General features: G+C 40.5%; 2 protein-coding genes across 3 annotated transcripts in view; one reads left to right on the top strand and one right to left on the bottom strand.

Annotated features, from left to right (window-relative positions):
* Positions 1–26,640, top strand: part of LOC140169902 (dixin-like) — a 113,539-nt gene that overhangs the window by 32,494 nt on the left and 54,405 nt on the right. The window contains exon 1 of one of the 2 annotated variants that reach the window (XM_072193224.1): positions 1,628–1,744. The exons of the other annotated variant lie outside the window; for it this stretch is intronic. Coding sequence (XP_072049325.1) covers positions 1,691–1,744 — 54 coding nt within the window. The 5' untranslated portion in view covers positions 1,628–1,690. Of the gene's footprint in view, positions 1–1,627; positions 1,745–26,640 lie in introns of those variants that run through there. 2 annotated transcript variants of the gene reach the window in all.
* Positions 3,969–6,958, bottom strand: LOC140168997 (zinc finger BED domain-containing protein 4-like). The gene is made up of 2 exons (XM_072192293.1): positions 6,768–6,958; positions 3,969–5,828 (listed from the first exon to the last, which is right to left on the bottom strand). The coding sequence occupies exons 1-2, from the start codon at positions 6,933–6,935 to the stop codon at positions 4,152–4,154; spliced, it is 1,845 nt and encodes a 614-aa protein (XP_072048394.1). The 5' UTR covers positions 6,936–6,958; the 3' UTR covers positions 3,969–4,151.

The following is a 26,640-nucleotide window of genomic DNA, read 5'->3' as shown; positions in this document are numbered from 1 at the left end:
AATTGTATACCTTCAAAGTTCTTCAACATAAAAAGTTGAGATATTTTCTAAAACATATCAAGAGCTATTAGCCCAAGGGCTTTTTGGTGACTGGAAGGGAAAGACGGAAGGAATAAAGAGAGAAAACATACAAAGAAGTTTTTTGCTCCTGTCAGGATTCGAACTCAACACCCCTCGCATGCCAAGCACTGGATCTGCGACCAGTAGCCACAGATCTTACGCTGGCCCACCCCACAAAACCGTGTCTATACAATGTATCACTTAGGGTGATTTCGTCATTATCACATGGGACATAATGTATGCGCAGTGCATATCATGTCATATTTTGTATTACCTGGGTATGTTAGGGTTAAGAACCACTGAGCCAATACTAGACTTGTTTGTATTCATTTTATTGCATTTTTGCTGATTTTAAATATGGTTATGAAAATTAACATTTCTGAAAATTTTGAATTTTTAAAAACGAAATATGAAACTTGTCATCTGTATTTGACACCCGCACCTGTATGGTGAGAGTTACATTGTAAGACAGTATTTACAAGATCAGCATACAAGATCACACACATTTTCAAGATCAAAAGGGCAAGATGCTTTGGCATGTACTTCTTCATATATTACAAATTGGATGAACCTTAGTCCTGATGAAAACATCTATCTCACACACACATATGTCAGGTTTAATCCAGACATCCATCACTATGTATTATACTCTCATCATCCATAGAACATCTGGCATTGAAATTAATGAAACAGGAAATCGAGGAATACCATTCTCTAAATTTGTTTGCTTTTATAGTCCGGGCATGAATACACTGTGTTAAAAAGAAAACACTAGCTGTACTAGCTCGAAGCTGGCTACAAACTGACGATAACTGCATGTAAGCGTGCGGTGTTGCATTTATTATGCGCCAGGGGGCATAGCATTATCATAGAATTTAGTTACAGGCCTCACTGTGAGTACTGTTAAAGTGACAACTGAGGGTAATTTTAACGCATCTGCGAGCGTAGACTATAGTGGAAATCTGTGAGGGGAGTCTAATATGGGTTTAGTCTTTGCCAATGGACAAATGTAGATAGCCTGTCAAAGTGATGTACTGATGTTTGAAGGCAATCTTAACGCTTCTGTGAGCAGAGTTGGATGTACATGCATGTATTAGTATGGATAGTTCTTGATATCAATATGAGTAATTTTTTTTTTGGATCTGGCTGTCAGGAGCATTGATAAACTCATTTAACTGACATTTGAGAGTAATTTTAAAGCATCTTCGAGCGGAGACTAGTGGTAACCTGTGAGGGAGAGTCTATAGGTCATTTGATCTGCAAGCGAAGGAGTCTAATTTAAAGCCAACATGTACTGATATGGGTAATTGATCTGTTAATGGAGTCTAGCTGATGATGGGTGATTTAATTGATGCCTTGTTTTACGCAACTGTGAGCAGAGTCTAAGCATTGTGGTGGGGCATAAACAAATATTAACGCATCTGTGAACGGAGTCTACTTTTTGATAAATTACAGAGTGTAGTGATGTATTAACGATGCTTAGTTTTGTGTGTGCATCCGGCACTGAGTCAGTCGCCCTCAATTTAAATCCGAGTGATACATAGTAAATATCGAGAAGGAATAATGGTGGAATAGTAATATATGGGATTTATTTTGTTCTTTTGTCGCGTTACGGAGAGTTTGTTTTGTAATGGGATGTCGTGTAATGGCGTGGTGTACATCGTGTCAGCATAAGCATCATCAGGTAAGAGGGATTTTAGAAATAAATTAGTCGGTTATTGCATATCTGTTGACCCTAGCTTGTGCTAGTGTTATTTATTGTACGGGAGAGGAATTTGGAAGAGTATGAATACAAATCGCGACCTAGAGTAAATAAGCTTCCTGCTTGTAAAACTCAACCTGAAAAGGGAACATTTGTATAAAATTGTAAATAAATACTGCTGTCATGGGTAAATTTGCATTTGTGAAATGTTATTGATCAAAATAGGTAGAAATTGGAAGGGTTAGTAACCTGAGAACATTTTTTCATCAATATTTCACCAAAAGATGATTTTTTTTTTAAACAAAGAAACTACTTAGGAACTGTAATGAATGTATTAAAAGATTAAATATGGAATATATAGGCCTACTGTATTTGAGTTAAAGTGCATGCAACAGAGATCACACAATTGATTCCCCTCATATTTTACTAAAATAGTTCCCATAAAGATGAGCAACACTGAATGGACAGGGTGATTTTTCTGCAGAAAGTTGATAAAATAACTCCTATAAATTACCAATTCTTTAAAAAAAAAAAAGGCCTGGGCTGTTACACTGGCAAGTGTGAAGTACAAAAATATTATTATTCGATCATTATTTATAATTCTTTGGCAACCAAAACCGAGTGATACAATGAACAACTTAAAAATCGCTAACAATTAATTTGCTTGCCAGTCACTTTGTGCTCGGATAATTAAGGGTGTTGCAGTTAACGCATAATTACACACAAGTTTTCATTGCAATTGTAGTTTTGCCTGCATATACACATTTCTGCCTTTTCAGATGGTATATACAGCTAAACAATAATTTATTCAAAATTCCAGATGGTTTGTCATTCAGCTGCCACTAAGTCTACATTTTATATGTTGTATTTTTGTGCATTTCCATGCAAAACTAGTAGCAATTAATCCCAAATTTTATTATATATTTATTTTAACCATATGGAACACCTTTATAAAAGTAGTCCAAAATGTACTCAATTTACATTGGTAATGTATCTAATTATTGTTATGTTCACTTGTTTTGCCCTTACATAAATTAGAGGTCCTTTTTATGATGATTGGGGGGGGCATCCATGTTGAGGGGCAGGGTCCTAACTATAATCATGATTTTAAACTACAGACCACAAAAGAATTAAGGCACCTGTATCCTAAACAAAGAAAAATATGTCAAAATTCAAACCAGCAACTATTACTATGATTATGTGTACCCTTTAACTCTTGATTAGAGACCTCATTGTGGATCATTTTAAGAAACTCTGATTGAAAACCAAAGGAAGAAACAAAATAAAAAGTTGCACTTTTAATGTTCTAATCAATGGGAAGCATGGCACTATACTTTTTCTTGTTAGAGATCGCTTTATGTACTTGCAAATCAAATCTAATGGAGGAATATGCAACATTTGAATTTGCATCTTCCTTAAGATTTTAGATAACTGTATTTTTATTTCATGACAGATTTCAACAAATGATATCTTATTAGTCCGAGCTAAAAGATGGAGCTATTGGCTCCTGGTTCGAATCATGACATGTCTATGTTTAGAATATATAGTAGGGGGAAATAACTGGTATCGTAATTCAAGATTTAAAACGTGACAGGACTTTTACCTACATGTACATATTTTATGTATATATTTCCTTAAAAACATGACAATTCATACATTTCTGTGCACTAGTACTTTAATAGTAATAGTCAGCAAAAGACAAACAATGTATCTTTCTTTTTTCCAGTTTATTTAATAATATTTTGCAATATGTACAGGTTTTGCAGTATCAGTTTCTATACAAGAGTAATATGCGTGTATGTGCATATATTCATAATAATCATCATTTATAATCATATACATTTTGAAATTATTCCCAAACACATCAGCTGTACGTGTGCCCAGGCAGTATTATAAAATACTGCAAATTTTGACAAAGGAAGGTTTTGATGTGATATCTCTTTGTTTGGATTTTATTTCATGGTATTGTGGGACACTTCATTATGGTAATAGTACATTTCATTCCTGTTCTGTATTGGGGAGCAGGACAAGATGTTGATACAGCGATCAACTAAAACTTTTACTTCATACCTTTTAATCCAGTGGCATTTTTCGAACTGTTAACTCTATTTTGATATGTACTATATTACACAATTTACACTTTTAAATAAACATATCAAATCAATTACACTCATTAAGAAAACCAGTCATTACAGAGTAAAATATTATATGAACAACAGTATGATAATAAACAACATACTAAAATCCAAATCACTACTTCAAAATCCCAGGAAATTATATCCACCCAAAAGTCACCCATACAGATCAAAGCAAACAACTATTGACCTGATGCAAAGAAGACAATTATCCAGAGAATATCAGATATTCTTTCTGTCTGAGGGGAAATACCTTATTCCAGATGAAAATTGCTTCTAAGGAACATGAATTCCTCAAAATGTACATCACTATAGTAGTCTCTCTCTGGGACGTCAAGAGAAGCAGATACTGGAGTTGCCAATACATTAACCGCTAGTTGAGCCAACTCGGGGTAAGCATATCGCTTCTGAGACCAGTACTGTAGAGGGTCAGCATCTTCATCAAGGGATGGTTCCACCAAGTACCTATCAACCTGACTCTGTCCAGTTGATGATGACATGAACTGGAACAGCTTAAACTTCTTCTTTGGAGATTCTTCCAGAGTCTTGGAGCTTCCATTTAATGAGGACAATGCTGCAACTTTGTCATGGAGGAGTCTCCTCATCTTCTCTGCTTCGTCAGGGCTGCACCAGTCAAGCTTAAATCTTGGATCTAAAGCAGCTGCTACTTGGAAAACTTCTATAGTCTCAAAATAGGAGAAATGTTTTTCGAGTGAAGACTTGAGATCAGTCATGGTCTGGGATGGATGGGTGGTTGAGAGCTTATTGTACTCTGAGCGAAGACCGCGGATGCATGGTATCACCAAACTTGCAGTGACTGCTTTATCTCCTTTGCATTTTTCCATTGCTTCAAACACTGGGGCACATAAAATCCTAATCTCTTGAATAACATCTCGATCGTACGTTGTCAATTCATCAACATTCAGATTTGCATCATATGGCTGCTGATTAATTCCATTATTAATATGTGACCCGAACGTGCTGAAAATGAACCTCTGATGGAGCTTGCTACAAGTATTGCCAGTTGTGTGGGCAGATACTCGTAGTAGGGTTTCAAGAAAGCTTGGAATAGAGGTCAATGGTACATGTAGGCCTGAGACTTCACCAGCTTCAAATGCAATGTCTGCAACATATAGGCTCTTCGCATGCTGGGAGATCAGGACCAACAGACTCGTAACATCATCATTATTTTCATCATCATCATCTTTATCATCATCTTTTTCTTTGTGTTCTTCTTCTCCTTCACTTAATTTGTCTTTTCCTGGCTTCTTTATTCCTACTGCCTCCAGTATGTGTATCATGTGTGATTCAGCCATTTTTCCAATATTACTACTAAATGCACAGTGCATTGTTACTGAACATATAATACATGTACCAGCAAAGATTATTGCAGTAATCTTACCCTTCAGATTAAACATATCTACAACTTCCATGCACTGTCTGCTGATATTTGCAACATCTTGTGATCCTTTAATCTGCTTACAACTTAACATGGCATGCTGTAGTTGAAAGTTATCAATGAAATGTGCAGTTATTGCAATGTAAGTTCTCTTGTCCAAGTTCTCTTGTGTAGGCCTACTTGTCCTCTCAAAGACCTCCACCAGTAAGGAAGTTGCCGGTATCTTTTCTAGACGGTGGAAAATCTTTGTGTGAAGTTGTTCTTTCTTCGTAGGAACAATGGTAGTTGTCAGATATTCTTGGCTAGGCATATTGTAGGATGGTTGTGCTTTATTGAGTAGAGCTCGGAAATCTGGCTCATCTACGATGGATGGAGGATGCGAGGAGTTACATATGAACTTCATCAGATGATCTGTAAGTTCAACTTGCTTGGCATCGGTGTCCTTCCAAGAAGATTGGGCTGATGTACCAGGCATTGTGGATGTTGGTTCTGCAGCTGGGGGAGTCTCAATCATGATATCTTCATGCCATCTCTGTAGTGGAGAAAAAAAGACACAAAATTAAATAAGTTGGCTTATGTGTCAAGCATTATAGTATTGGACAATAACCAAAGTGTTGTGTATATTAAATACAGACCCAGAGTCAAGCCCATAGCCAGGTTTATTTTTGAGGGTGGGGTGGGCTCAATTTTTTAAGTGGAACTTTTGTAAAAAAAAATAAAATCCTTCAAAAATGGGCAATATTCAACATTTTATTTTTACTAAAAGAAAGTTGACTTATTGTGAATTTTTCCTTCAGAAAAAGACTTATTTTCAATGTTTTTACAGAAAAAAGTGGATCTTTTTATTCAGATTGGCATGGGGTATGTGTGCATCACACCCATTGTTCTGGCTTTACCCAAAGCATCAAAACATGCCCTGTTTGGTTGAAAATCCTGGAACATATTTCTCAAATTGTCCACATGATGAAACAGTATAATAGACCTATGACATGTTTTTTGGGATGTTGAGCATGTACTTCATAATATTGATGATTGTAACAATTTGAACACACATGTAGTTGATTTGCCATTCTTAATGGATGTACAAACAAATATAAAATAGATGATGAAATTAACTGGTTTTACATCATAAATGGCGGAGCCCAAAAACACCAGATGCTTGACAGGTGGATGTGCATGGAGAGTTATTTGGTTCGGGAAAACCACCAAAAAATTAGCAAGCAAGCAAATGTCTGAATTAGCGTTTGCCATAGCCAGTATCGCGGAGCAAAATGCTACTCAATTTTGATCACTCTGCTACACTATTTTGGAAATGTGTAGCAATTTTATACCATAAACTTATCCAGTGAAGTGTTCAAAGGTAACAAAAATCAAGTAGTACAACCTGATAATGCTACGCATAAAAATGCGTCCAACGCTGGAAATTAATCAATGATGTGTTTTCAGACTACAGACCTGTCTGTGATCTTACCTTCATGTGAGTATGGAAGTCAGAGGAGGCTTTATAGGATCCAGGAACAAGTCTGGAGCAATGCTTGCATATCAAGCCTGGTGATGCCAATTTGAACTGGTCACTGCTGGTACTAGGACCATCAGGGAGTTGATGAAAATGGGTGAATATAGGAGATGAAGAAGCCATGTTGTTGTGTGTGTCTTCACAGATTATAGAACTGCTGCGTCTTTGCTAGTGGTTGCTGTGCACAGTGTTGCCAGAACTTTTCAGTGTCGAGGTGCGGTGCATTGACTCGTCAGGCCACGGTAAAGGATTCTCAAGTAGTCCAATTTTTTAAGGTTCCAAAAAATTGCCCAATACCTGATTTTTGGGAATTTACCTGAATTTAGAATGCAAAAATCACCCAATTGAGCAGAAAAGCACTTGACTTAAAAACTTAAAAAGTTATAGACTGATCAATAAATGGTCACAAAACCCATTTTAATTGCAATTTGGAGCTTCAGATACTTTATAATTTGGCTATATTGAAAGTAACATACATAAAATTACTGAGCACAGCTGCCTGGTACTGGCAAAAAAAGCCCAAATTTAGCAAGTAGCGGCAGGCTTTTTTAAAGTATAGCGGCAAGTGATCTCCAAGTAGCCCAATTGTGTGCCTTAGGTGCAGCATTGGCATCACTGCAGACAGACAGAATCAATACACAAGAAAGTCTTATTTGCCAATATGATGCAGGGAGGTGACAATTGCATTGTATTATTTAAACTGAAATGTTATAATTGTTATTGACCAATCAATTACTTGCAGCCAAATACAGTGTGTGGTCAATTTAATTGTGAAATAATTACAGTTTAGGGTCTGTGCAATAAATATGTCCTCCCAGCAGGTGGGGGGGGGGATTTCTGAAAGATGTGTCCAATATTACCTGTACCCTCTCGGCCTGCCAAAAATGCTTTCCCCCCTCTCAGCTTGCCAAAAATATTTGCTGTCCAGTCCACCCCCTTTACACATGCCAAATTTTTGGTAATTATTTTTTAAGTGAACCTTAAAATCAGGATAGTAGCATTAAGTGGGGAGGCCATGACTGGCCGCACCACTTTTTTGAGAAATTTGTTGTGTTTCTCTTTATATCTTTATTTCAATTTGGGTATATTTTAGCCACCCCACATTTGTGATGGGCACTTCAAATGTTTCTGTATTGCTTTCCTAAAAAAAATGTGAAAACTTGAAGCAAAAATATTTGCCACCAAAATTTTAAATTTGTTCACAATGCACATGAAGCATTAAAAAAATCATTCATGAATCATTCATGAACCTTACTCGGCGGAGAATCAATAGATGAACCCTCTGGTATTTTCAGGATATGAGTGATGGTAATTTCAAACAAACTATCACAACAAATTGTATCAGTATCAAGATGTCCCATACATTTATTGTTACAGTTGTATATCAGTGCCCGGGTTCAGCGCACGTCATTCAGAAAGCCATATAGATCCACATGTACATGTACTGTAAATGAGAGAGTATCATCAGCATTGTTAAATCAAGAAATTGATTTTTATATCAAAAGTGGCATGATTTTGAAGCAGAGGCTAGATGATGCATCCGATACAATAATTAGCTGTGATCAGGGGACTTTGAGAGGACAAGCAATAATGCAAACCTTGAAATTAATGGTTGCAATGACAGAAACTATAAATATGATTTTAATAGACACTGTGATGATCGTATTTGCGTGCATCTTTTAATGTTGCAGGGATGTGCAATTGTGCATGTGTTTTCAGGCATTCAGGGCTTGGATCATGCCTGTAAAAAGTATAGAGAAATGACATGCATTTGAAGGCAATAATAAGGCAGTTTCAGGCATATTTTTTATGTTTGATTCAAACCTATAAATACATCCATGTCATTTGCCAAGCTGCATAACAATTTTTAGCCAACATATTACACAATTTGAATTCAGAAGTTAATAAATATAAATGCGTTCATCCGATTTGTGCGGATTTATCAGATGGCAGTAATAAACTTGATTAATGTAATTGTGCTTGGACCTTGAATCTAACCTAATTAATGCAAGACCATCCTCAATAGCTCAGCATTGTGGCTGCTTTCCTGTTCTTCATGTACAAATCATCTTTTTGCAGGAATATATTGAATTGGCAATCCAATATCTGTGGTGACAGTCACAGATTTGTGGGAATCTACTCTGTTTCTTTCTTTGTCATTCGGAATTTTATCCCAGCTACATATATTTTAAGTACCGGTACATAAGCTTTATAACTTAGTTTACTTCTAAAAATGTATAATTTGCCATAAAACTTGTATTATCATGAATTTCACAAAATTAAAATTATTTAGAAGGACATTCCTCATATTCAGAATGCACCCCACCCCAAACTGTGCAAAGAGGGGGGGGGGGTGGTATCCAAGCCCTAAATGTAGCACAACGTTTCAGTTAAAACATAGAATTCAAAGAAATGATTAGCAGCAACATATTTTTGGATAAAATGTAAACTGAATGTAAAAAGAAAATGTATTTGTTCAGAATTGCTAGAGATGAGTGTGACTTTGTGTCTATTTTGGTTTATTATAGCTTTATGGTAAAATAGTAGTGTTTTAATAAAATGTTTTTACAAATTACATTCGATCAGAATTGCTGAAGATGAGTTTGACTTTGAGTCTATTTTGGTAAATGGCAATGGGGAAAATAGTACAGCTGGGTTTAATATTACCTTATTCTGATGCTATTGCATAAATTAAACAAATCGTTAGACCAAACTGACTCTGAATAAAGGGGAGGGTTGGCATTTTTTTTTATTTAAAAAAAAAAGTTGATTTATTATTACTTTTTTGTGTTCCATGATTCCAGGAACTGCTATACTCCATGATAAAGTCAAAAGAGACCGGTGGAATGCCAGACATGCGCAATACTATCATGCATTTACAAAATTCAAAACATGTTTTTACAGGTGAAAATTTCAAAGATTTTTTCCTTTTCAAAATCATGGGAAAAAACCTGCGGAATTCTGCACCTTAAAGATGAATTTTTAGCAATAGATAAGATAACATCAGTTTTAATTGTATCCAAAAGTTGTAGAAGCATTTAAAAGAAGTCAAACAGTCAACATTTAAGAAATTAAGTGAAATTGATCAAAAATGGTAATAAAAAATAAAAAGTTGATTTAAATTGGTGATTTAAGAAAAAAAAAGATCAGATTAAAATTGTGATTCAAATCGTGCCAACCCTGATAGGGTCCCTTCGTAAATTTGCTGCAAACACAGATCCTAGAGAGAAATGAATGTACACTTGTAGTTGTATTAAATGTTAGACAGCACATCTTCAGTCTTTTAGGTCACTGGAAGGACCATCATATCAAATAATGGAGCATTAAGATAATTACACACATCATTTAATAAGGCTATAAACTGATTTCTGGTTGATAAAATGTGTAACTCAAATAGTGGATGTACACTGTCCTAATTCAATTTGCATCGCAGTGCTAATTATGACGTCATTTAGATCAATGCTAACAAGCCTAATGGGTGTATTCACATGCTGATTTCAAATTCAGATTTCAGATTTACCTTGCCCTATTCATCGTTAGGTTGTTGTTTTTATGTCGAGCATTTCTAGACATTAACAGCTGAAATCTAGGAGATAACGCTGACAAATCTTCGGCCAGGCACAAGTGACCTGGTGAACGAAGTGGGTCGCTGTAGATAGCTGTTCGGGGCAATTTTTACAGGACAGTCAAGTGTAACCAACAATCGGGCTTGTTACCCTGATCGGAACCGACTGTAACAAGGTCTTTTATCATGGGCCATCTGCCCCGCCTTTACCAGATGAGCCACGGGCCCAAGAGCGGATAAGATTTTTTTTGTCCTGCAGGGAATTGAACCCGGGACCTCTCGCACCAAAGGCAAAGACCTTTACCAGTGTGCCATACTGCTCCCCAACTAACGCTGTTTGAACTAAAAGATTGGCAATAAAGGATTTTGTGATTTTGTCAGCATGTTGCTATGAGAACCAAACATCGCGTTGCTCTTTGAAGAGTGATGTGTGATGGACTTTGTACATTTATGCCTGTGTATTATGAACGTATCACAACCCATCAATCCGTATCTGATCTAGATCAGGTGTTGTAGAGGTATATCTAGACCAGAACGCTTGTGTAGCTATCCAAATAAGCCCACCTCATATTATTTCCATTTCTCCGATTACTGCGCTAAACTGTGTTGGTATTTCCGGCATGTATTTGATATCTTTATAAAGGTCATTGAAAGATAGGAGGATATATGATCATGGTTAGAATTGATGTTTAATATCAAATTAAAAGTAGGATATATTTGATTGTCATCTTAGAAATAACTTTGCTGACACAACATGCACAAGGTGCATCTTAGGCAACAAGAATAATTTGTTCTGAAAATCAGGGTTGCCAAAATATTTCAGAGCAAATCGTGGGTCAAATAATCGAAAAGTCACCCAATTTTTCTCTTAACCGTTGGTTTCTATGGGGCAGGAAACTATTGGAAATCTCGGGAGCCAATGTTGAAAAGTCGCCTGATTTTTTTTTCATAAGCATTGGTTACTACATTTTGTATGGAACAGGAAATTGTCAACAGTCACAGGAAAAATCTTCAAAAGTTGCCCAATTGGGCTACCAAATCGCAGGTTTGGCAACCCTGCTGAAAATGTATTTATCCCATACCAATACTTACTAAATACAGAGCGATTGGTTCATTACATGATATAATCATCTTAGTAACCAATCAAAATAGCTTTTAGATATCTGAGCAATTTTAAGCTTAATTTCTTACTAACTATTCGTTTTGGCTCAATACATGATATATCCCTCTTTGTAACCAATCAAAGTAGTTCATAGATTGCTGACTTAATTCAGCTTTTAGTGCCCATGTGGTTCAAAAAGGGTGTATTCAGGGAATTACGTTTGTAGGATTGTAGGATTTTTTTGGTCAAAATTTTCCAAGTACAGAACTACTGCTTTGCACACACATTTGGCTGGCTGCATTCAGAGCCTGGTGCACAAAAGTGTTATATGCAGTTATCATTTCTGTGCTCCAGACAGGCGAGGAAGCAGGGGGCTGTACCCCCCCCCCAAAAAAAAAAAAATTGCAATAGTAGACCAAATGTCCTAAATCAGGGTGTTTTTTGTTTTTGTTTTTTGTTTTTTGTCAAAAAAAAGGTTCAAATTTTGGGAAGGAAGTTGCACAAAATTCCACCCTCTTGAAAAAAGGGTCCACTTTTTCAAAATCAGCACCCCCTCAAAAATAAAACCCTGTATATTTGCCTGGCTCCGGGGAAGAAATAAACGTACCAGCTAGGGTGACATAGATGGATCATGTCCGTATCACAGTACTAAGTAAAGACATGTAAAAGCAAACAAAACCAGCATTGCAGTCTTTAATTAGAAACCTGAAACATTTGACTTCAGAGATTTATCTGTGTGTGTATGCATTCAGGCCTAGGCATATGACTTTGCATAGATTAATACAGTGTAATGACTGCTGGGTCTATCTACAATGTAGCATGGATTGATGAATGGTGATACTGACAATTTTAAGAGAAACAATAGCAATTGTGGGCCAGCCCATTAAAACAGGTATGCATCATTAAGAAACTTGATGCAGAAGTGAAGCTGAAACTTAAGGCAGAAGTGACCCTAGCAGTGATTGTGATGACTTTAATTTTGATATTTTTTTTTAATTTAAATTTTATTTTCTAAATGAAATGCAGACAGTTGAGATTTGTTAACAAGTCACAGACCATTATCAAGATAGATCAAAGAGGTCCGACATTATGCAAAGTCACAGTTCTTTGTATATGCAATTAGAATTCTCACATATTCATGGGGTGGGGGTTTTGAATCTCATAAGGGATCAGTTAAATTCAATTAGTTTGAAACAACCAAAATTCACAAACCACATTTTCACAAATAGACATAATTTAAGTATAAATAACTTCAAGAAAGATCACTTGTGCTCAGTTTCATTCCCGGGTGTCATTTCAGAATCAGCCTTATTTTGTGACACAGATTGGGAAATATCAGTCTGCTGCCCTCTTGTGAATACTAACAATTGAAAAGGTAGTTGAGCAAATTGGCACAATACTACATCAATAATTACAGCTGTGCAAGTGCAGTGCAGGGAAATTTTCGAAGCCAATTAGATAATGACTATTTACCTATTGTAGTAAATGTGTCAAGGTTTAATAGAGTTAAACTAATATTATGCATCAAACAAACACAAATACTTTTCTATAACTTGCACTATTCAGCACTCATTGTTATATTAAGATGGATGTGCTCTGAATGTAAATTAAATTCATTATATTTAATATTGCTGTAGAGTTTGGATTTATTGGGTTCTGTCAGATTTTATAAGTTAATCTGCTTCATAATGTAGCTTTCAGACCATTTTGAAACACGAACTGTCTTTAAAAACTTAGAGAATGCTGTGGATGAAGATCATGTTTCATAATTTTGCATTGCAAGTTCTTGGAATGCTGGTATTTTTTTATGTGTGGAATAATTAACCGCAGGCCCGTACACAGGATTTTCTTTGGGGTGCTGATTTTGAAAAAGTGGACTTTTTTTCCAAGGGGGGAGGTACAATTTTGTGAAAAGTGGACTTTCTTCCCAAAATTTGAACATTTTTTAACCAAAAAAGCGTAAAAACCTGATATCAGAAATGTTGGGACTTTTTGTATACTTTTACAAATTTGGGGTGGGGGTGCGGCCCCCCCTGCGTACGGGCCTGATTAATCAGGTGGGAATTATCGGTATTTATTGGTAAATACCACAAATGACATACAGAAAAATTCACCCTCTCTGTAGGGTACCCCACAGCCTCTGATATAAAAGCCAAATTCTTTTGGTCTATGATTGCGATATTATCTCAAGAATGACCTGCAGAATGTGTAATGTGTATCACTGATTTGCATTCCTTGACAAATTATGAGCAGATTCAGTCCATGATTAACCATGGTCGCAAAGCATGGTTTAATCATAGTTTTCGCCAGCCCATAGGGCTGGTACCTAATTCTGAGATGGGATTTGTGTACACTAAAGATTAGCTAAGATTATAGCCTTCTTCTATTGGTATGAATTTTTTTTTTACTTCTTGTGGTGGAAATGTTTTTGATGTCTGCTAATTCGATTTGCAAGGAAAAGAAGGTATGTTTTGCTGTTTCAACGAACGAAAACGATTGAGTATTGCCAAAGTTATGTTTGAATTAATTATGACTTAAAAAGTTATCATAGGTTAGGCCTACACATATAAACATAAACTTGTGCAGCAATCAGCATATCAAAAATATGACATGGTCAACAATTAGTAATTAGCGGGGAATGATCACTGGAACAAGGTCATATCAGTGGACTACTGAGCATAGCATGATGTTTGGTTGCCTGTGAGTGCATAATTGATGTTGATAACAGATCTAATAATGTTGTAGAATCAAAATCTTCATTATATGGACCACATTGAAGTCAAAGTAATTATCTATCCTATCCTGTATCGTTTTATGGATAAAATTAACTCAAAATGTTATTGATGATATTATTGCTATCTTTAACATTAGTTTTGTCTTTTCAACGGGAAAAATCTGATGGAAAAAAAAGTTTTTAGGGGTTAGCTATAATATTGAACAATAAATCCCATATTTTGGCATGCACTTATAGAAAATAAATAAATTATTGTCTCACTTTATAAATTATAAATACTGTAAATGACACATAACTAAAGTGAGGCCACTTTCTATCTTTTTTATTTGATTCATAAAATTACATTCAACAAAATGATTGAAGACTGAGAAAACACACAATGCAGACTATTACAGAATGGAGTAGGTAAGATGCCATGTCCATAGCTTTGCAGGAGTTTCGGACTAACAATCAACACATTCAAAAAATACAGTTTAAAAGTGAAGATTGTAGTGAATGATCAGTCCTTTTATCATGTGCTTGCCACTATCTACTTTATAGTAAACTATACATTGCGAAATAATATAAAATCATTTAAAAATAAAATGTGCATGTAAGTTGAGTTTACATAGCGAATTAACTAACAACTGCAGTGTATTTCTTGATTTTAATAATAAGCATGGGTAAAAAGCAGTAAAGACAAAAATACAGAACAATTTGGAGTAATGAATTAAGAGTTGACAGGAGTTATAGGAGTTAATGCTTTTTGCAGTTTCAGTGTGCATGTTCTCAGCATTGATGGTTTGGTGAACTGTCATGTAACATGGATGTAAGCGTGATCCTAAAAAATGCCTTTCACGGTGACCCAAACTATTTACAAGACCTCTTCTGCATTGAGGCTGGCCTTCCCTTTTAAAGGGAATTTTTATTAACCATAGTTCAACCATGCATTTTTCCCGGGGGCACTACCATTACAAGGTGGACACCATGCTCATGTATGGACTTTCAAAATGGACCCTAAACAAGTAATTATCCTTCGATCTCAGAATACCCTAAACAAGTATTTTGTCATGTTTTCCCACACCCTAAACAAGTATTTTCAAATCAAGTCTGAAATTATACCGCTCATTCTACAAAATCCGGTGCCAATCCACTAAAAAAATAGAAAAAAATAAAGTTGTTCAAAAAGACCTGCTTTTTGTGTTTTTTAAGAGTAAATGTATCACTACTTTCAAATGTAAAAAATTGCCAACACCACTTGCATATTTTTCTTTCAGGAAGTAATGATGTTTTTTAACACTATAACTCAATGTAATGTGAGCTACGTTACCGACTACAAAATGGGCTGGTTTTACTCAATCCAAGGTCATAAAAAGCAAACTAAAGATCACTTGAGTGAAATGTAAAATAGAATACACCATTTCATAGAAGTTTTGAAGATGCGTAAAGGAGTGTGTAACGTAGCTCACAGTAACGTAGTTCACTGGTTTTTAATGTTTTTAATGTGATTTGCGAACGTTAGAAGGTTATGTCGGTTAATTCTAATATAAATGGTGTTTGACCACTGGCAGCTTTCACATATTATTAGGAAGTACATGTAATACAAGTGCATACTATAGAATCCTGGTAACGTAGCTCACCAATCTTAACATGGTCGGTCGAAATTTCAATGTTTACAACATTTCTATGCCAAAAATGCTACAGCATCACGATTTTTACTGTGATTTTTAAAAACCTATGAGTGTTTCCTTTCAAAACCGCAAATTACATTGATACCTCTGTTTTACTTCTTTCCAATAACGTGTGTTAAAAAGGGTAACGTAGCTCACAGCGTTTTGGTGGAAAGTGCAATTTATTTTAGAATTACACAAAGACGTTTTAATCACTAAAAAGTAATGTTGATAAACAATATGATGGTGGGTTATCTAATTAAAAAACAACAAATATGTAAAGAAATCGCATTTATTCAAAGAAAATATTCATGGTTAGATGTGACACTTGAGCAGTGGAAACCCATTTTTAGCGATTTTTGAGCCTTTGCGAGGGTTAATCAGGCTGAAGAAAGCATTCAAAGTATGGAAAACTATATATGTCCGTGTAGATCTCGTTGAGTTCTACCAGAAAAACAACATATTTGATGCCCTAAATGCTCGACAAAGTTTTTATGGACCAAAGAATGGAAAATAGGCTATTGGCACCGGATTTTGTAGAATGAGCGATACCCTTTTCAAGTAAGCCTTCATTAATGTTTTGCATACGATGTTCTTAGCAATTATATAGGCCCTACTGCCCTTTAACAACACATTTGCTATATATCACTATCATGCATTTTATTTCACTGTAATGGTTAAGATATCTAACTGTACACGTCAATAAATGCTTTATATACCCTTTACACGCAACCAAGCTGTTGTAAAAGTATACCCTTTTCCCCCGATTTTGGCAATTTTGACACCCTTTGCACTGTACGCGCGTACATCGCCCGTCTGTGAAAAAATACCCTTTTTACACGTTTTGTACACGAGCATGGTATCCACCTTGTAATGGCAGTGCCCCCCGGGCATTTTTGACATGGGGTATTTTTATTTCAACTTGTACAATCAAGCCCATATGCAGAACTTCAAAAAAGTGGATTTTTTTTTTCGAAAGAAAAGTGTGCTTGGGCACTTTTTTTTTAAACAGGGACATAATAACTCCCCCCCTCCTAAAAATACCCCTTGAATGCTTCATTACCAAAAAGTGGTCATTTATTGGAAAACATAGCAACAGGACCTTTGTGGAATTGGGAGATCTGCCGGACACCCGGTATCTATGGGCCTTTTGTCACTTTGGGCAATATTGATATACTTCAAAGGTGGATATTTATTTTTAACACTTATTGTCAAAACATAATTTTGAAGTAACACTTTACCATGCTTACTGTGCATGTGTTTGACAAAACAATTTGGTATAAAAATAGAAATTATACATTGTGTCTAGCAGATGCTAGAAATAGTCAGTGTTTATTGTTTTGCATTTGTTAGGTGGAGCTCGCGCTCTACCATGAGTCACTCGTAAATATCAATAATAGAATATAGTTGATGACAATCCTTTATGCTGGGGAATCCACCTCATCAATCATATGATTCCTGTCATGTATTTGTCTGTTGGTTGCGAAAATGCCATCCCAGGTATAAATTTGCAGTAGGCCTATCTACTCCCGATTCCAGAAAAATACAGCACTGTTTTGGATTTAAAAAATATTATTCTGTCTTGCCAAATGAAACATAGTTATAGTTCTAAATACATGTAACTGGCAATAAAAGTCTAATGTTAATATTTGGCAGATTTTTGGACCAAAAACATGTGTTTTTAGGATGTTTTTCATGTGCTGTGACAGTCAAACCCAAATACTTATATACTAAGATTAATTTTTGGTTATTGTATTCAATTTATTGGAAAGCACATTTTCTAATATCTTTTATAACCAATTATGAGCAAATACATAGCTTATGCATATTTTCCCTCAAATTGCAAAAAGATGAACATTAAGTAAGTAACATACAGCAGACACTATTTAATTTTGGAGGAAAATGTTCAATCAATCTGCTCCCAATGTAAAATGCAGTAACTACAAGAAGATAACAAAACAGATACTTCCATTTTATTTGTTAGACAGGTGTTTTTGAATCCACCTGTTTGTGAGGTAAAGTTGCAGTACTGTATCTACAAGTAAACTACATAGCAGATACTGTCTATTGATTTGGGAGGCAGTTTTTTAGTGGGTCATCTTCTAAAGGAGAAGGTTGCATCTGTCCGATTATTTAATTGTAGATACTACTGTTTTATGTGGTAGAGCAGAAAAGGCCATCCATTAAAGATGACCAATAATGTGATATTGATTGTGGCTGGATAATTAATGAGGATTTGATGAAAGAGTTAATGAGATTGGGGAGATAATGATGCTGCTATATGCGTGTTTGTTTCATAATCAGGATGATGCATGGCCTTTGCTGAACATTGCAGTGGAGGAAATTGTTGGTGCTTAAAATAGGAATATTTAATTCATTTATCTCTCTTTCTCTCTCTTTTCCAGTAAGATAATAACTGTTGTTGGGGGGACCTCGGGCTAAAAAGTATATACTTTTTTGGAACATAAAGATGTGCTGTATTTAAAATTTTCAGTGATTACCAACCAAAAGCCATTTGTTTTTCTTATGCCAAATTTAACTAGATAGACTCAGTACACCGGTCGCTCTTACCGTGTCCGATGTTGATTAAGATGCTCCGTGGAGCGGCCCCGAGACGCGGAAAAACCAATAGTCATTTTGTCCCACATAAATGAATAAATAACAAAAAACCCGATCCCCGGTGGACTCACCCAAAAGGTGACGTCACACCATATGATCGTCCTTATCCTCCTTGGTCTCCGACTGACACAGACGTGCCTATCGATTGTTCATAGCACTGTGTATCAATTTCTCGACCAAAGGCGAGATATACGGTTGTAGTTTCACACCTTAGGTAAAACCAAACCGGTATTGTTCGGCTGAGGATAGTTTTGACGGCATTTTCTGGCAAAAAAGTAAAAAAAAACGATCCAAAACTTAGCTACATATCGTGCCTCCGTTTGTATACGGGACACACGAGCAATTCAAAATGGCCGCTCGTTGGCGCCATTCATTTTGTTTCCCACGAAAACAACCATTGCAGCCTGTAAGTTACAATAGATGTTTGTACATACACATTGTATTTCATGTACGGTAGGTTATTGTTGCTATGTTAGGGTGATTACTCTATCGTTATGTCTTCATTACCGTCCGATAAGACGAGTTAATCAGATATTCATACGGTGGGGATTGGTAGGGACCCGTCTGACATTTTAGTAATAAAGTTAGCCAGTCCTTACTTTACCACTAACGTTAGCGACCAGCCTCCGTGCTCAGGTTTGCTTACTGGGCTTGAGTCGCGTGTTGGGGGGTAGTGCCCCCTCCCTTTCTCCTCGCTTCGCCTCGCCCTGTCGGGCTTGCCCTTCCCTGGTGACGGAGCGGGACCCACACCCGCTCTGTTTCACCCACAGGGAGTGCTCACGATCTTCTAGATGTCTTTCTTTTGCTTAGGACTCTCCGAGTTCCAGCTTGACGATTGGGATAGGCTCCATCATCGCCATAAGACGAAGAAGAAATCTACCAAGGGCACTGGTAAGGTCGATCACGGTGGATTCTGCTGTGACAGCCCCTATGGGTCATGGCAGGTCTGCTTAAGGGGCTCCGGTCCCCGGACAAGCAGGCGTTCCTTCGGGACTGCTAAGCGCGTCCAAAGGCTCAGCAGCCAGCGAAAGCACTGACTATACGTCCGGAGCAAAGTAGCAGGCAGCAGAGCGGTAACCACCAGCGAAAACCCTAGCGGGTTTTGCAGCAGGAGGATACCAGTCGATCGGTAGATTCTGCTGTGACAGCCCCTATGGGTCATGGCAGGTCTGCTTAAGGGGCTCCGGTCCCCGGACAAGCAGGCGGTTCCTTCGGGACTGCTAAGCGCGTCCAAAGGCTCAGCAGCCAGCGAAAGCACTGACTATACGTCGGAGCAAAGTAGCAGGCAGCAGAGCGGTAACCACCAGCGAAAAACCCTAGCGGGTTTTGTAGCAGGAGGATACCAGTCCTCTAGCCAAAAAATCCTCACGGGTTTTTAGCAGGAGGACACCCGTCTGTTGCAGGCATATCTCACGGGCTCAAACAGCCACAGTAGTAGCCAGCGACGGGCAGCATGCAAGGGTACCCCGGGCTTGCCTGGGTTGAACCCTAGCATGCATGGGTTCAGCAGAGACGATACCGCGGCTAACACTGTGGGTGTAGTCTTAGCAGAACCAACTGGGGTGTCACAAGGCAGCGTTCCATGGCGGGACCGCCGAGTGATACCCTGGGCCCTAGAATAGCTGCTGGCTGTCCACAGGGACTGGCTGGCGATTATTCAGGGGTTGGGCTCGCAGTCTCTCACGGGACAGCGACCCAGGTGCATTCGGTGGCAGCTACAAAGACGAGCTACGGCTTGACTTCAGTGGTAGCCGCTATGCACCCGCCCATAGCTGCCGTGAGTGGTCCGCCACACACAGCGACCTTGGGCGAAGCTCTAGAGGGTACAGTAAGTAGCTTGAACAGCCTAGCTGATCAACAACCCACTTATGTCCTCGAGAGCCAGCGGAGCGTGGGTGATCCATTATCGTCAATGGGTCAATTACCCTCTTGATCGATCACTGTCAAATCAACAGGGCGTAGCTCCATTGATTGACGCTGCCTATTCAGGTGGCGAGGCGATTGATCGGGGCTATGCACGCCCAGCTACCCGTGGTACTAGGCAAGCTCCCTCTAGCCAAGGGACAGCCGGTATAGCGGGGTACCCATACACACGGCTTGATCCCCTTGCGCGGAACGCAGTGAGGCATGGGTACAGTGGTACACAGCCGGGATCCCTCACGGGCACCTACGCTGGAACCACGCATACAGCGGTACACAGCCGGAACCCTCACGGGTACCCATGCTAGTACCGCGCCGGTACCACGCCAGCACACAGCTTGATCCCCAAACAGGGAACGCGGTGTGGCGAGGGTACAGCGGTCCACAGTTGGGAACCCTCAAGGGTACCCACGCTGATACCGCACCGGTATCCGCAGCACTCGCTTTAGTCGCCACAGTCTCTGTGGCAACAAGGGGAGGCGGTGCTGGTACTGCAGTACCATGGGGTTACCCTGGTGGCGGATCTTTTCAGGGTCAGCTGCCGGCTGGGTATGCCCCGTGGTACCCGCCGCAGGGTGTTTCTTCCACGGCCTAGCACCGTGGCAAGTGTCGCCCAGCGATGGCCACGCAGTACCAACATCAGCTGTTGACCAGGCCAGCCGGCATGGGGCTAACCCAGATCTTGATCAGGGTAGGCCCGTGCTGCTAGCGCTAGGACGACGGCTGCGAGAGCATGCGGACCCAGTGGTGCCATGGCGGATACCTCAGGGTCTTGCGGGAGTACTCCCTCTTCTGCTGGCAGGTAGTCGGCGAGCCACACAGTGGTTATGCCTTCTTACCCGCTTTCAGATGCCCGTCCTCAGTTACCGCTATCATCGGAGCATGATACGGATACTGTGGGCGAGGGAAAGGAGTCGGAAGCTGAGTCCGGTAGTGACATCACTACAATCTCCTTCCCCGCTGCCCCGCGAGGGGAGCAACAGCACTGATCTTCCCCGGACACCCCCTAAGGGGGAGTCCATGGAGGAGGACCAGGGATCCTTTCAGTAGGATGCTCAGCTGCTGCTTCCTCACAGGGGACGCCTGCACTCTCATTCCCGGCAAACCTCACGGGTAGATATCGTGGGGCTGTCGAGCTCAGTAGAGCTATGACGCCGCGTGCTTGCACGCTTCCTCGGCGTGTAACGCGGGAGGACCACGTGACCTACCTGACGGGATCCGACAGGGACCCAGATGTCGCCAAGCGAGGCTCAGACAACATCTGAGCTCTTCCGCAGGTGAGCCTATTAGCGGTGCTAACAGCTAGCCTCAACGAGAGCTCCATGGGCCTAGCCCATAGGGTGTCCACTCAGCGCCCGGGGGTGGGGCCTGCCACTCCAATCGCTCAACGCGATGGAATGGCAGGGTCCTTTTTCTCTTTGGATGCTTCTGCGCCACGGTGGAGGACCGTGCAAAGAAGCTACCAACGGAGCACTCTGAAGAAGTCGGAAACTGCCCTTACCATGGGTAGGAGCTCTGACTTCAGCAGGCCGTGCACCACCAACAGTACCCGAGCCCACTACCTCTGTAGCACCCATTTCTGGGAGGCGCAAGGGTAGCACAGGAACAGCTGGCAAGCCCGAAGAAGAGCAAGCGCTCTTCCAAGGGAAGCTAGGCAGAGCATTCCTGGGGGCTCAGCGGTTTTCCACTGGGGATCTCCCAGTGGATCGACCGCTATGGCTTTCACCCAGAGGTGGGAAACCATCTCTTTGAGTGCCTGGGTATGGTCAGTGGTGAGTGGGGGTTACAGACTGGCAACCCAGTCTCCCCACATTGCCTCTGCACATTTCAGAGGTCCACAGTAGTGCCGTCAGACGGCCCCCAGCGTCCGGGCACTACTGACAGGGATCACACAGCTTCTCACGGCGGGCGATTGTCCCGGTCTACCCCCGTTCTACGGGTGATCTTGGAGCCATTGGCTCCAAGGAATACCGGCGCCGGGAGCCCCATCCGGAACCGCAGGCTGTTGAACACGTTCTTCAGGCCCAAGAGGTTCAGAATGGGGACTCTCGCCTCGGTGCTAGCCTGCCCCATCAGGGGCATGGGAACAGCATCGCTAGATCTCTCGGACGCCTATCTGCATATGCCAATCGCCTCTCAAGATCGGAGGCATCTGCGCTTCTAGGTACAGGATCAAAATTACCAGTTTTGATACCGGCCATCCGCCTGTCCATCTCTCCCAGGGTGTTTAACACTCTTGGTCAGAGCGGTGGCAGCGCACCTGAAGCACAGGGGTGTCAACATCAGTTGCTACCTGGACGTTTGGCTCATATACGGACGCACTCCACTGAAGACTACGGGTCTCATGGGGTTGATAGTCCGTGGGTGCGGGACCCTGGATTTTTGATCAGCTCAAAAGTCCAGCGTGGTCCCGACGCAGACACCACTTTTGTAGGGGCCCAGATCACCCTCACGGAGGGGTTCGCGGTGCTCTCACCCGGCGGTGATTTAACATGGTGCGGTGTGCCTGACTCTTGGCGAGTCTCGGCAAAACCCGCTGTGGCATGGATGAAGGTGGTAGGCCTAATGGCCAGTATGGTAGACCTCGTACTGTACTGCCGCTTTCTACGTTAGGCTTACCCAACTACACCTTCTAGCCTGCTTGCAGGCCCAGTCGTCACCAATATCCCTCGCGGTTCCGTTGTCGGAGATCGCGAGAGAACTCTGGTGGTGGACCCATCAGCCCAATTTGACCCAGGGTGTCAGGTTTCCTGCACCCCGGTATGTCACGTAGTGACGACCATAGCGCCAAAACGGGGCTGGGGGGTCCACATCCACGGAGACTCCGCCTCGGCCTATGGGGACCATAGAGACAGAGTTTCACATCAACCTCCCTCGCCACGAGGAGGTGATCGTGGAATCACATACCGTTGTCCTGACGGATAACACAACCGTGGTAGCCTACCCCAACAGACAAGGGGACTCCGGGCCACCACGATTGAGCCTGCATGCACGACACCTGATAGGGTGGTGCAAGTTCAGGCAGATTACGATGAGAGCGATACACATCGCGGGCGTCACCAGCATCCTCGCGCACAATCTGTCACGAGGAAGGGTGTCGGGACCAGCAGAATGGTCCCTTGCTCGCAGGTCGCTCAGACGATCTTCAAGGGATGTACCACCCCTCGAAAGATCTGTTCGCATCTCATCGCAATCATCCACTGCCGGTGTACTGCTCAAGGGTCGCGGACCCCCAAGCATTCACCGTGGACGCTCTGTCCATAGACTGGGGAGGGATGACAGCTTATGCAGTCCCTCCGATCTCACTACTCATGAGGGTGGTGACCAAGATCGGGTGGGAAGACTGCATTGTCATTCTGCTGGCGGCAAGGCAGCTGGCACTCCCGAGTACCAGATCTACTCCGGATGCCCGGAGCGGAGGTACCAGTCTATCACTAGAGCACCTGCAGTTAGCTGCATGGCCCTTACCAGGAACGCGCAGCGGAGGGATACTTTTCATCAGAAGCTGTTTTTCTCCTCGCCGGGGCTAGACGGAAGTCTACCCTCCGTACGTATATCCAGATTCTGGCTCCATACTTCGCTTGGTGCTATGAGACAAATAGCTCTCCGCTAGAGCCTCTGTGCTGCTAGTTCCGGAGTTTCTGACAGAAAAGTTCCAAGCAAGACTTCAGCGGGCCACTGGGGCCAGCTATAAGTCAGCTGTCCTCTCCATTCACCGAGGTTTCGAGACGGGTTGACTATCATAACCGATGGTTACCTTATTAGTCTACGCCTCGACGGTATGTTCAACGAGTGTCTACCAAAAAGGAAAGTGATCCTCCTAAGGGATCCCAACACAGTCTTAGATTACTTTAAGGGTCACCCTTTTGACCTTCCGTCAAAAGCGACGCTTAAATACGTAACTCTCAAGATGGCTTTCCGGTTTGGCGTTGGCTTAGGACGGCGGTGCTGAGTTGCACACGGTCTCGAGGTTAGCTTCCGTGTTCACAAACACTGGAGCGACACTGTTTCGGCGCTCTGTTCTCGTGACTACGAACGGGCGCGGTGCATACCGACATTCGTCCCTCTCCAATCCCCAGGGTTGGGCAAGGTTCGGCTGAAGCCAAAGATAGGCTGGGGTGTCCGATAAGGCGCTGCAGCACTATTTCTTCCGAACACAAGCCTTGCGAGGGACTCACAACCGCATTCATCACCCTTACAGAGCCTTTCGGTCCAGCCGCTGTCGCAATGGCTGGTCCAGGTGTTGGTGGGGTCCGGGGATCGCGAAGGTTTCGCGTCCCACGACCCACTCGACTACGAGCTATCTCATCATCTTGGGTATACCGCTCGGTTGTCCCTTGAGGAGATCTAGCAGGCGGTGTCCCGAAGCCACCTTCGCCCTTCTCTACGATACTTCCGCTTACGTTAGTAATCAGAGACGGGCGGAGGTTTACCGGGACATTGTTCGGCGATCATAATACGGTGGTGTACGGGTACCAGGTTTTCAGACTATACAGAATACTCAGCATGGTAAGAACCAGTGTCGCTATTCTTAACCACCAAACTTATTAAGTAAGGAGGTTTATGTCTGTGATCGCGTGGTCTTTTTTGTTTTCCCGACCGTTGGGAGAAAATATTTCTGACCTCGCGAAAACCATTGTTACCCGCCCCCGATCCCTGATCAGATGCTGACCAATCTTGTACCTCCATCCGTCGGTTACTTGCTAGATCGATCTTTCAGATGTTGATGCAAGAAGTATCTTAATCAACATCGAAGCGGTAAGATCGACCGGTGTACTGAGTCTAGTCCCAAACAAAAATGTTTGGTAGACTCATAACCGGTGCGATCTTACCTTTCCGATGTTGATTATCCCGGACCCCGACCACCCCCTACAAGTTTGGTCCGAGTAGGGGATCCCAAGTCGGATAAGGGATTTATCATATGGTGTGACGTCACCTTTTGGGTGAGTCCACCGGGGATCGGGTTTTTTGTTATTTATTCATTTATGTGGGACAAAATGACTATTGGTTTTTCCGCATCTCGGGATCGATGCAACAAGTATCTTAATCACCATCGGAACGGTCAGATCGCACCGGTTATGAGTCTACCAAACATTTTTGTTTGGGACTATTGGCTGGTTTTATAGACTGGTTTGGACCAACAGTTCTATATTATTTTATTTATATACTCATTATTTTTAGAAAAATTTGTAACACTTAAGGCCAAGTAAAATAAAATACAAGTTTCTCGTCCCCGCCCGCCTCCTTTTTGGCCGCCGCCTCCTTTTATTTACTATTTACTATTCAAAAAAAAAAAAAAAAAAAAAAAAAAAAAAAAAAATTTTTTTTTTTTTTTTTTTTAATTAAAAAAGTTTTTAACTGTTTTTCCTACCCTTGCACAAACTCTAACCCCACCCCAAACCTAACTACATGTATACAAACCCACCCAAGCCCAACTAGCCAAACACCCAAAAGGTCCCAAAAGGAAATTAGGGGTGAAATTGATTTGACCCCAAAATCGGATCTATATTTAGCTTAGTTTTAAACTTAGTAAATGCATGAATATATTAATAAAGTTTCAATTACTTTATTTAGCCTCATCTCATCAAAATGGAACTTTTTATGGCTCATTATAGGAAGGAGAAACCTTTCACATAATTTTGGAAATTAAAAAAAAAATTCTAAAATTCTAAAAATACCCAAAAATATATTCGAGAGGAAAAGCTTTTTTCTTCTGGGTAAGAATTTTTTTCTTACATGCAACAGTTTTTTTCTTGCAGGTTAGAAATTTGATAAATAGGCCCATGCATGCATTTTGTATATGATGACCTATTTATCAAATTTCTAACCTGCAACAACAAAGCTGTTGCATGTAAGAAAAAATCCTTAGCCAGCAGAAAAAAGCTTTTGCACTCGAATGTATTTTTTTTTTATTTTTAGAATTTTATAAAAAAACCATTTGATTACTACATAATGTATGTAGTAAGGTTTGGGGGTGGGTTAGAGTTTGTGTAAGGGTAGGAAAAGCATTTTAAATTTTTTTTTTTAATGTTCGGTATTGGTTTCGGTATTGATTTCAAACCGGAAATTCGGTATATCGAATGTGCCCATTGTCAAACTGAACAAATGTACTTTTTCACTGTTTCTGAATTTTGAAACATGCTAAGCAAGTGGACTAAAAATGATACAAATCATTTGTTTTGTCATACATTGCAACAGTATACTCAAATAGCATAATATCGGTGATTAAATATATACAT

This window comes from Amphiura filiformis, chromosome 14 (assembly GCF_039555335.1).
Source record: "Amphiura filiformis chromosome 14, Afil_fr2py, whole genome shotgun sequence".
Taxonomy (NCBI): Eukaryota; Metazoa; Echinodermata; class Ophiuroidea; order Amphilepidida; family Amphiuridae; genus Amphiura; species Amphiura filiformis.
The sequence above is the reverse complement of the archived record's forward strand: the minus strand, read 5'-3'. Positions and strand labels throughout refer to the sequence as shown.